The sequence below is a fragment of the Hyperolius riggenbachi genome, chromosome 6, assembly GCF_040937935.1.
Source record: "Hyperolius riggenbachi isolate aHypRig1 chromosome 6, aHypRig1.pri, whole genome shotgun sequence".
Taxonomy (NCBI): domain Eukaryota; kingdom Metazoa; phylum Chordata; class Amphibia; order Anura; family Hyperoliidae; genus Hyperolius; species Hyperolius riggenbachi.
In genome coordinates, this window is record NC_090651.1 from 10,015,546 (window position 1) to 10,028,163 (window position 12,618).

General features: G+C 43.8%; 1 protein-coding gene across 2 annotated transcripts in view; it reads left to right on the top strand.

Moving 5' to 3' along the window:
- CLMP (CXADR like membrane protein) overlaps positions 1–11,881 on the top strand; it is a 172,077-nt gene extending 160,196 nt beyond the window's left edge. The window contains exons 7-8 of one of the 2 annotated variants that reach the window (XR_011021910.1): positions 927–1,561; positions 11,862–11,881. Coding sequence is in view for 1 of the 2 variants with exons in the window: in XM_068238830.1 (XP_068094931.1) it covers positions 927–1,116 (190 nt within the window). In the remaining variant the exon portion in view is untranslated. Of the gene's footprint in view, positions 1–926; positions 8,211–11,861 lie in introns of those variants that run through there. The other variant, XM_068238830.1, reaches the window with a different exon arrangement.
- Positions 11,882–12,618: the final 737 nt, after the last annotated feature.

Here is a 12,618-nt window from a genome sequence, read left to right on the forward strand (position 1 = left end):
TGTTTTTCTGTCAAATGTGTCGTCATGTCCTGCCTGCTTCCTGATCACAGATAAGCTCGTACTTGAACAACACAGTGTGCAGTGAATATTAATGAGCCATGTGGCTAGGAACAATAGCTGACTCCTGCAGTGTACTCTGCCCGAGATTTATCAGTGCTACGCGATTACAAGCTGCTGTAACGTCTCATTAGCAGCCGAGGGGAGAGCCCCAGAATGCTTTGCAGTATGGTATGCGGCTTGCGTCTTCTTAAGAATAACAGCCTTGCTGATAAGCACACATCAAAGGTAACTGAGATTTTTATCTTCACTAATGGCTTTTGGGCTTCCTTCTAAACTGTTTAACACAGGAGAATAGAGGTTTAAATTAGCTTCTGCAGCCTGACAGTTACTCTTTAAATAAAAAAATCAGATTTACTTACCTGGGGCTTCTTCCAACCCCCAGAAGCCCATATGTCTCTTGACGCAGCTCCACTCTCAGGCAGTCTCCTGAGGTCCCCTCCGCAGCAGTCCCCAACCTAGACAGGTGCGCAGAGGCCACCAACACGGCTGCTACAGAGGGGACCTTGAAAGACTTAGAGCGGAGCTGTGGCGAGGTACACATTGACTTCCAGGTCCTAGAGGAAACCCTAGGTAAGTAAATCTGATTTTTTTTTTAAATGCCAGATGTATCCTTTAAACTTGTAGTATCAGAATTGCAGATAAGATAGGGGAACACATTGTGAAAACTGCTTGTAACTCTTTTGCTGCTGGATTACAAACCCTAATAGCACATGTATACTTTATATGCACAAATACATTCTTCCGATAAATTTTTAGCTTTTGCCTAACATTGGTCATGAAAGCTCACAGAGATTGCTGGTTTGTGTAGATCACCCATGTGTCCCTTCCAGGCCTTTAATTATATGTTTTATACTCTGCGGTCATAGGGAGGACGCTGAGGCTCCGAAAGCTCGTCTGATGAAGCCTGGATCCAGCTCTTCGGGCTCCAGAAGCTCTCGCTCAGGTTCTTCCTCCACCCGTTCTACGTCCAACAGTGCCTCTCGCAGCCAACGAACTCTGTCCACCCAGGAGACCCCCCATGCAGAGCTAAGACCTCACTGTCTGGAGCAGATATAATCGGGAGTTACAGGCACAGCAGGGATACGATAAGACACAGAAGTCTTACTAAGAATGTAGGTGTCACTGATGACCCCAGGATGAGGACACCGGGCCTCCTGCAAGGATAAGAATAAGAGGAGATGTGAATCATAAGTACTTTCAGGCCACATCCTTGCCTCCTATGAATAACTACATCACCAGTAGACAACCCGCACCTATTTTTTACAGATATTAAATACGGAGATACAAAGGGAATAAACCCCAAGGAGATTTATTGTTATCAGACTGGTAATGGTTGATGAACTCCATGGGGGAATGTGAACCAAGTTGGCGCACGTTTTACGATACAATTTGTGCCGCAAACAATACGAGGAAGGTAAAGCAACTACCTACGACGGACTATGTAGCAATGTGAATTGTTTCTTTTTGTAAGGGAAAACTTCTAAACTACTTTATGACACAGGTACGAACCTATCTGTAGAACAGTATATTCTGTAAGGAGAATTCTTTTTTTTTTGGTCTTGTTTCTTTTTAAACTTTGTGAATTTCAGTGTTTTTTTTTTGTGATGCCAAAATCTCTTGCCGCAGAGCGATCTGCACCGGAGAAGCGTGCTCGGGAAAGAAAAACCAGCAACTTGCCAAAACTGCCATTCGCTGCCGTCTACCGACTGCCCAAAGCAATGGCTGGTTGGTGTGAACCTGTCCAAGACATGCAGTGGAGATGTCTACATTGGTAAACTGGACATACACAGTAGATTAATGTCTAAATAAGGAGGATCGTTGGATGAACGATCGAAACACCAACAGTTTAGAACTTGTTCATCCTTGAACAATCAACAGACATCATGTGATGATGATGTCTCCTGTAGTGTATGCGTCTGCGTATTCACTGGGGAAATTTCATCCTACAACATTGGCAGATCTTACACAGATGGTCTAACGATAACAAGCAACCACAAAAATATGAGTAAAACTGCATATTAGCTGTCGCTAGACCTGACACACATACAAACCACCAAACAATCGTTCCTGGTTAGATTTCAGTCTACTGTGTATGGGGATCATTACAATGCAGCCCCTAGTATTATGTCAACCTGATCTCGAGTAATCTAGAGGCTGCATGATCTGCCACCGTTCCACCATGTTTAGGGTGACCAGATGGATTTGTCTAAAAAGGAGGACACAGACGGCCATAAAGAAGGACAAAAATGACCACATTCATTTCCCAATGCCACGGTTACCATACCTGACAGTTTCTTTTGATCCTGCATCAAAAGACGGATATTTTGCCATGTGGCGATTAAAAAACTCGTATTTATTTTCTTTTTGATTTGACATTTTTCAAAAGCATATTAGTTGTTACTTTTTTTTTTTAGGTAATCAACCACTAACCGCTCTCCGTTGAGCGGAACTAGAGTAAAAAAGAGTGCTGCCACGCCCCACTACTTGATATAAAATTATCGATATCCTGATAATATAACATAATGCCATGCAGATTCATCGGAAATGGCCAATGGCTCGCTCAGTCTCACTATATATCATATGTAATTAGACAAAACGGTCAACTTCTTTTTGTGATTTTAACACATTTTTGGCCTGCAGGACAGAGGAAACCATGTTAGACATGTCCGCCTTTTAAAAGACGTCTGGTCACTCACCTTGTGGATAAATGCTTCAATATGGACCCCTCCGCTGTATGTAGGGAATAGATCTTCTTTACTAGTGATGTCATGATGGCTATCGGCGCTGTCATCACGGTAAACAGTCCGAAGGACGCTCTTCCCTTTGTGATGTCATAGCTGACACAGCGTCTACTCAGATAACATCGGGCTCCGCTAATATAATATAAGGACCCTTATAACTCACAGCCTTAACCTATAAAAATAAAAAATAGCATGCCAAGTTTAAATGTGGATTTAAAAAAAAAATTAACCTCAGACGATACTTTGCAATAATGAAAAAGGTGAAATATTTTGTATACAACCAAGGGCTTATTTCTGATAAAGGGGTGATTACTTTTGGAGTATGATCCCCCGATGGACCCACTATCAGCGATTTATACTGGAGAATACAGAACTACGGTGAGACGGTTGTTTCGTGAAATTGTTTACATATAAAGTATATATACCTGGCTGTTACCTGTTCTTACATATGAGAAGCCATAGTTTGTAGGAGCGGAAGTCGAGAAACGGGCGCCGGCTGTTTCCCCGACGGAGCCGTCTGCGTTTTAAAACTTTTCTATCAGTCTAGAAACTAAAAGTGGGATTTCATTATTTTCTGTGGTGTCATCTAACGCTTTACGACATATATTTATAAGTGAATTAAAGGGAACCAGAGACGAAGCACCCTTGTGTATTTTACCATGTATATCAGTAAGAACATTAGAGAAAACACTTACCATGCTCTCTGTTTCCTCCTCACTGCTAAAAGTGTCTGTTATCAGCAGTCACAAGAATCCCAGACTGAGCAATTAAATCTGGCTTTGCTGGGAATGATTATTGCTGAGTCATTATAGCAAAGCCACAAGGGGGCAGGCTTGGGCTTGAAATAACACCACAGAAGACAGACTTAGCTATAATCTTTATGTAGCAAAGCTAGACGGAGCAGCCTGACTTCTCAGTCGGGGATTCTTATCAGGGGTGATAACAGTCAGATTACACAGAGAACAATGAAACAAAGGGCAGATTAGGTGTTTACTGTCATGTTCCCACTGATTTATAAGGTAAAATACAAGAGGGTGCTGCATCTCTGGTTCTCTTTAAGGAGGGTCGGTTCAGACAGACGGCTGGCGGCGATTGGCATATATCATCTTAATCTGAGATAGAATAATAAATATGTTAAACTAATGGATATAAAATCACAAAATATCGTTTCTAATAATGAAAACTTAAATATATTTACAGTAGTAATAAGCATATTAAAACATTGGTAAATATTACCGATATTTTACGAATACTAAACCTAACCCTACTCTCACACAGAACTCTCCCTCTACCAATGCCTAACCCTAGGCCCCCCCTGGTGGTGCCTAACCGTAAGACCCCGCTGGTGATCCCTAACCCTAAACCCCTTTTCCTAACCCCAAACCCTGAAACCCCCTTCCTGAAACCTAACCCTACACCCCCCTTCCTAACCCCTAACTCTAAAACCCCCCTTGCTGACGCCTAACCCTAAAACCTCCTTTTCTCCACTGCAAAAAACATGAATACAAAAACCGACACATTTCTAAGATAATACATTTCAAATGATAATTTATGTAATTATAATTCTTAAAACGAATTTCAGAATCATAAAAAAAAAAGTTAAAACGATAATTGTCAAAACGATTTTCAAAATGCTATTATTCAAATCACCAATTCTCAAAACAAAAAATTTTGTTTGGACGAGCCCCGCGCCCAAATTTCTTCTTTGGTGCCCAATAGCCGATATTTTGCATTAGCGCCTATGGGACGCCCAAATAATACATTGGCCCCAGGCGTCCAAATTTCCAGATTCCACATTGTGTCCCCCAAGGGCTCTAAGCATGACGTGATATAAACCGGCGTCAAATGGAAAGCGTTTGTCTACGACAAAACGAGCTGCTAGGAGCCGTCTGTGTGAACCGCCCGTTACACATTGGTCGTGCATTAGTGGTTGGGGGGGGGGGGGGGGGGCTTGTGAGTTATGATAAAAGACAGGTGCATCTAAAAACTGATTTGATAGGCTTCTGTGAGTCACATGACCGTTCTGAGTGTAACCATCGTCATAAAATTCGGTCAGTGAATATTTCTTAAAGCAGCTCCTTAATCTACAGGACCTTAACTTGCATTTTTCTACATTTGGCAGCATTTGTTTGATTTGTAATAACAGCTGCCTGCCGTGAGTCTTATGCGGGGATCTGAAATAAACGCCGTCCCAGTAATTGGCAACCAGGAGAGGAAAGAGCAGCCAGCAAGCAGCAAGGGAAAGGAGAATGGCTGTTTAGGATAAGTCCAGGGGAGTAACTACCATGCATTGGGCCCCCTAGCATAACTCCCAACTTTTTAAGACCTGAGAAAGAGGGACACTTAAGTAACGCCCCTGCCACACCCCTGATCACGCCCCGTCACACCCCTAGGCACACATACCATAAAGATTTCATAAGAGAAATATGTTGTTTTATAATTCAAACCACACTGGTACTTTCTATCCTGGTTCATTTTCCTTCATATTTACATTTTAAAATTAGTAATATATCAATTTAAAGGATGGGAATAATATTTAGAGTCAATCAAACCCTTTCTTTAGTAGAGAAATATATATATATTTACATAGAAAGAGGGACAAATGGGGAGGGCAGAGGGACAAAGGGACAGGGCTCCCAAAGAGGGACTGTCCCTCCAAAAGAGGAACAGTTGGGAGCTATGCCCTAGGTCCCCATAGTCCTCCCCCCTCCCCCCCCCCCCCCACCCTTGCCCACAAGAGACCAGGCAGGCAGCCAGTAAAGAAAAAATCTGCCACTATACTGCAGGGAGCATTGTATTTGCCTGTATCCAGCGTGTTGTCGCTCTTCCGAGCATCACAGCAGCAGTGCTGCCCTTCGCTGAGCTCCCGATCACATGACTCGCATCAGTCATGTGATAGGGAGCCGGTGATTGGCAGAAGAGAGAGTGTGCAGTGATGTACAGAGGAGACCTGCGGCGCTGGAACAGGTAGCGAGTGTGATACTGCCTGCTCCCAGTGCAGCGAGTCTCCGCCCTGCATCACTGCACACTCTCTCTGTTGCCATTCACCAGCTGTCTGTCACATGACCGATGCAAGTCATGTGATCTGGAGCTTGGGGAAGGACAGCAGAGAGAGTGCTGCTGCTGGAAGCAGGCAGATATAACCCTCCCTGCGGTACTCTGGATGTGGGCAGTGGCGTAGAAATAGGGGGTGCAGAGGTTGTGACCGCACCGGGGCCCTTGGGCCAGAGGGGCCCTCCCTCAACTGCAGTATTAGTTCTTTATTGGTCCAATGGTCTTGTGCTGGTAATAATGACTTGTATAGATGCTTTGAATAGTTGTAATAATTAACCTGCTGTTCCCCATCCCCTTCTTGCACCTCTGACACTGGGGTTGTCCTTAGCAGGTTTTGGGGGCCACCAAAGCCCCCCTGCATTAGCAGAGGTCACAGGGGCTAAACGCTCATGGTTAAGTCCTACGAACATGTTTTATTTTTCTAACAGAGCGTTTGCCACACTGCCTAAAATGTTGAGCATCTGCGGGTGTCTTGCATTGCAACAGCGTCTATTCCTTGCAGTTGCTGGATCATTTTCACATTACCTTCAGGTTCTGATTTACCCCGGAGAATCTCCAAATCCTCTACACAAAAAGGGATAAGATCTGAAGGGTCATACACACATGCAATAAAATGTCAGAGACTGCCAATAACGACCTTGCCTGGGCATGTTGGGTCTTTAAGCTTTTAGCAGCCTCAAATGATCTCTTTTGAAATGGTGTACTGCATTTTGGCCTAAACCAGCAGAACTCGTCATGCTGTAAATTCTTGGAATGCATTGATAATCATCTGCTAGCAGAGGATATAGAAACTGAAAGTAGAAGTCCTCTGTTATTGTCTCACACTGCCCCCTAGTGGCAACTAGCCATAAATACACATTATAGCAGTATTAATTAGTAGCAAGAAAATTTAACAAAAAGGAAATAAAAAAAATGCTAAAATAAATTGGCCTGGAGTACTTGCAAGCCACGATATAAATAGGCTGCTGAAGGGTTAAGGATCCCTTGTGCACCTGAGCAGGACCGACTGCAATGTTATTGCTGCTCTCCCCACCCGCAGGTATCTGCTCCATCATGGGGCGATCGTCGTTCCTCCAGCCCCCTCCATAGCTACAGAAAGCATTGCTAGCCTGAAGGCTAGGGATCTGTCTGTACAGCGTTGGTCCGCGAAGTGTCAACTGAGCGATTGTTTCCTGATCCCCGACAATAATCGGGTGACAATAATTGCGTGTGTGTACTTAGGTAGAGAAGACGTGCGTTGTTGCCATCTTATGTTGTGAGACTATAGATATGTGTGTTTAGTGTTCAGCCTGCACTGCAAATATAACGCAAATGGGATACTTACACATCCCACAACCAAAATGAAATAAGCCTCCTTCATGTAAGATATGCACGGAAAATCGACATGCAATGTGTGGAACGATCTGCAGAGCATGGTCTGCTCACAATGTATATCCTTGTTCTGGGGTACCGGGGAACTGGCAACATGTATAGCAGAAGTAAAGCTCTCAGGGATCCTTACAGGGCATCTGAACAATAATAAAGAATTATAATTCCAGCTTGTATGCAAATATCATGCAAATTGTATGCAGCTTGGAAAAATCATCAGTAAGTGCATTTGAGTAGCCCACATCTAAGCTGCATGCCATTGGCTATAAATCTGTTAGGTCTTTTTCAGATGGGAGGTTAAGCTGCGTGCCAGCTGAGAAGTTCAATGTCACGTCTGCTGCCCGCCAGTGCATTTTAAAGGAGAACTGTAGCGAGAGGGATATGGAGGCTGCCATATTTATTTCTTTTTAAGCTATACCAGTTGCCTGGCTGTCCTGCTGATCCTCTGCCTCTAATACTTTTAGCCACAGCCCCTGAACAAGCATGCAGCAGATCAAGTGTTTCTGACTTTATTGTGAGATCTGCCAAGATTAGCCACATGCTTGTTTCTGGTTTGATTCAGACACTACTGCAGCCAAACAGACCAGCAGGGCTGCCAGAGAACAAGTATTGTTTAAAAGGAAACAAATTGGTAGCCTCCATATTCTCCACACTTCAGGTTCCCTTTAAATGCAGCCGAATGACAGTGATAGTAGAACCATACAGAGGACAGCAGAGGCCACGCCCATATCTGACTCTACAAGGGGGGCGCCTGTCTAACGCCGGTACCAAGCGCTAGCAAGTGATTGGCTCACAGTGATCACAGGGTCAGTAGCCAATGAAATCAGCTCCTGGCCGGGTCACAGAGCTCTGCTGTCATAGCGACGGCAGAGCCAGTGGTCTGTAGTGTCAGGAGCATGAGGCGCGGTGTTTGAAAGTTATGCCCTGGCAGGAATAACAGGTCCTAAAGGAAACCAGAGCTCTGGATAAAGACAGATTTGATACTTACCCGCGGCTTCCTACTGCTGTATAAACACGTATAAGTCCCTTGCCGTCCTCCTGCGGTCTGCCGTTCAGCCATGATCAGCTAGGTGCCAGCTCAGAGCCGTTTTGGGGGCAGGAGGGGTCGCAGCATTAGGGGAAAGTGTGGCTGCACAGTCTCCCCCCCCTCTTCCCTCACCTCGGGCTCTCCCCTCTGCACGCTCCCCTCCTGCAAATATCAGTGGCAGCGGGTGGTGGCAGGAACACATACCTCCATCCACCACAGAGGTCTGTCTCTAAGTGCCTCATGCTACTTCCTGTTTAAACAGGAAGTAGCGTCAGACACTTAGAGAGTGGAACCTCCGGCGCATGGAACGCATGGAGGTATGTGCCGCCGGCTGCCACTGATAATTGCAGGAGGGGAGCGCGCAGAGGGGAGAGCCCGAGGTGAGGGAAGGTGGGGGACTGTGCGGCCACACTTTCCCCTTGTGCTGCGACCCCTCCTGCCCCCCAAAACGGCCGAGAGCTGGCCCCTCCGCGGGTGCAGGGGCTGCAGACCCTGTTCTTATGCCCATAAGTCTGGGTCTACTGCGCATAAGTGGGAGGTCAGCACATGCGCAGAAGACACAGACTGGACCCAATTGAATCAATTACCGGGGCTGATCACAGCTGAAGGGCAGACCGCAGGAGGACGATGAGGGACTCACACGTGTTTATGCAGCAGGAGAAAGCCGCAGGTGAGTATCAACTCTGCCTTTATCCACAGCTCTGGTTAACTACCTCCTTAGCGGTAATCCCGAGTCAGGCTCTGGACAAAAATCTGCAGCTCAGAGCGGTAATACCGAGCCTGAGTGAGTTATATGCAGGAGCTGCTGCAGATCTCTCTGTGGTATGTTATTTTTTTGTTTGTTTGTTTTTAGGGTCTAAAAGCTTGTGAAAAAATTTCACGGCTTTTAGACCCTAAATCTGGAAATAATCATAACGCCAGGGAGGTTAAACAGGGCGTATATTTCAATCAGCTATGTCTGGACGCGGTTTAACATTGATTAGGATTGTCCGTCCTTTTATCAGGAATTGGAGCTGAATCGATTGATACGATATAGGATAACTTCATAGTGCTCTGGGTGGTATAAAGCTAGCAGTAGTGCTATTCTGACCGATTTTCTGTCAGATTTCCACAAAATCAAGGAACTCTCGATGGTTGAACCGCTCTGGTAAATGCTGCGTAGGGATTGGCCGGCCTTCACACTTCCGCCAGCACAGCCTCACTTTCAGGCCGCTGGAAAATGGGAGCGTCCTGCAGGAATGGCCAGAGAGATCCTGATCATTCTAAGTGGATGCAAATATTATGCTAATTTATTCAGCCTGGAAAAGACATTTGCTGCATTAGATTGGTCCATTTACAGGCTGCTTACATTTGCACAAAATGAACATATTATTTGCATCAAATTTCATTATTTGAATCGGACATGACGGAATTTTATCAATCGAAGGAGTCTATCTAAAAACGAAACGTGTGTTCCCAGCATAAAGGTGGCCACACATGACATAAAATTAACCGATTTACAGTAATTCGATAAAAACAATGATTTCTACTGAAAAGACGAAAGCTTTTTTTTTTCAATATTAGTTAAATTCCGATCGGATTTTCCATTTTTCTCGATCAGGAGTGGCGGAAATTTCTGATCATTTTTTTTTTTTTTTTTTTACAATATAGTGTTTGGAAGACTGACAATTTCAAAATATAGAGACACAAACAATTTTTTTTCAGAGTTTTCAATCATTTTTTTTCAGAATTTGGAAAAAATTGAGCATGTGTGTGTGGTTGGTGACATTGGTCAGATTTTTTTTTGTTCAGATCAAATGTTACCAACAACCAGAAAATTTGATTGTAAATCTTGAATTGCAAAGTAATGTAAATTGTATGGTGTGCGACACCCTTGAGGATTAGGCAAGGCACACACCATACAATTTTGTGTCAGATAGATGGTTTGAGAGATAATTTCCGAAATGTCCAATCTTATTTTCGATCGTTTCTCTGATCGATTTCTCATAGAAGTGAATGAAAATAGTTAAGAAAAGATAACAGAATTGAATCTGAAATCGATCGGAATATCAAATCGGAAATCGATCGGAGGGAAAATCGACCGAAAAAACGCATCGCGTGTTCCCAGCATTAGTCATTTATTTGTGGAGATCTTTGTAAAGCTGACATTTCACGGTCACCGTTTAGTAAATTCGGGTAGGAAATGGGCGATTTTCCGCTAGCCGCGTGCTGAGTACAATGATCGCTCTCCAATTTACAAATCACAAGGGAATCTACTTCAAAGGGAAACGCAGGAATATTGCTGGGAGAGCTTTCATAGATAAAGTGATAGTGAACTCGATATAAAATTATAACTGACGTTAAAGAGCAAGGCTGGGCTCTGGGCAGGCTGCATCACACATGTGGCAATTTTTCAGGCAATTTCGATAATCTGACGTTTGAAAACAATTGAATTGCCGTCAAACAAACTGAACATAAAACACGTCTCAGATCAATCAAAACCCTTTCATCTGTTCCTGTCGCTTCCATTCTAACAAAAGACTGAAACAGACGTTGTGCCAAATAAAATGGATTGTTGTTTAAACACAAGCTACGTATCCACTGAAAGAGAGATTGTATGACTCACCCGACGAAATAATCACGATCCACAATGTTTCTTTTACGATATCTGTGCTAGGTGATGTGAACGGCATAATGTGTTGTCAGGCGATAGCGTAAACGATCTGATCGTTAAACAATGCAAAATGTGCGACAAGTGCCGTAGACTTCACGGAGACAATGGCCTCAATTCACTAAGCTTATCTCCTGTCTTTAATAACGTTTCTAGAGTTGTCAGGTAACATTTTAGCTCAGGCAAACCTAAAGTTAACTCTTCTGTCTTTAAGTTAACTCTCCGATCCTTAAAATAACTCCAGAGTTAAAGACAGGCTGTTAATTAACTGCTTGTGAAAATAACTACAGAGGAGATAAATTAACTACAGAGGAGGTAACTTAAGGAATGAAGAAATAAGATAACTCTCTCACTGTGTGGAGGTAAATTTTCTCTTGCCTTATTATCTCCAGCGTGATCTTAGTAAATTTAGGCCATTGTTTAAAGTGTACCAGAGACGAGTTTTAATAAAAGTTTTATACATACCTGGGGCTTCCTCCTGCCCCCTTTGCGCACAGATCGCTCCCACGCCGCCGTCCTCAGCATTCTCCACCTCCGGTAAGTTCAGACAATCACGGCAAGAGAAGTGCGCTCTCTACGTATCTCTCCAGCTCACTCTCTACGTATCTCTCCAGTGGCCGCAAGAGAGATACGTAGAGAGCGCACTTCTCTTGCGCAGACTAGCCGCGACTGGCAGCCATACTGACTTCCCCAATGATCTATTCGAGAATCAGAATCAGAATAGAATCAGTCATTAATAAAGGGGTAATAACGATAGTGTTGGGAAGTATTGGCCCAGAGCACAGCCTTACTCTTGACTTCTTTATACAGCGTTCAGGGTCCCTCTAAAGCTTGGTGCTGCAAACCGATTTTCATAGGTGGATATTTTTCTATTTTCAGAATATGGTGAATGGGAGTTTCAGTACAATCCAGCTTTTATATTCACTGATGAACTCTGAACTGTTAACTTGTATCTTCACAGATTTCCTCCATGGTTCTGCAGTGAAATTCACAAACCTCCTTTTCTCTTCTATCGGATAGATGTGTATTAGGGGGTCGTCACCCTGACGTTGTATTTTTGTACCATTCAGAATAAAAGTGTTATTTTTCTGTCTATGATGACATTTTATTTCTTGTTTTTTTCATGTTATTGCACTTTATTTTACCTATGGCAGAGTTTTGCGTTGGTGTCAGCTGCATTCTTCTCCCATAGATCCAAGCGGTTATTTCAGAGTATGACGAAATGCCTATAAGAAGTACAGAATAATACCTAAATATAATTTAATAAAATAAATAAAACACAGCGCTCAGAGTCTTTATTTTGTTTCCATTTGTTTGTTACTCAAATTTCCCATTAAAACCAGTAGCCTTGACCAGTGTTTGGCTGCTATTGGGCCCATAGTCACTGAGTGAGAGCCCGGTGTCCATGGCAAAATGGGGATCTACTCATAAAGAGGAGGACTTAGAGAAGATGTGGTGGAGCCCAGAAAGGTGGGTGACTTCTTCTATGCTCCCTCCGCGTATACGCTGCACCTCATTGCTACTTCCAGCTACTGGAGGGTCCTTCCAGCTACCTATACTCGGGGGGGACTTGGTACATCTGGCTACCTATACTAGGGGGGCTACCTCTGTCTATTTATACTGGGGGGGGGGGGATACTTCTAGCTACCTAGTCACACAAAGGATACAATTTAAGATCCTTACTCTTGCCTACAAAGCTCTCCACAACATAGCTCCTT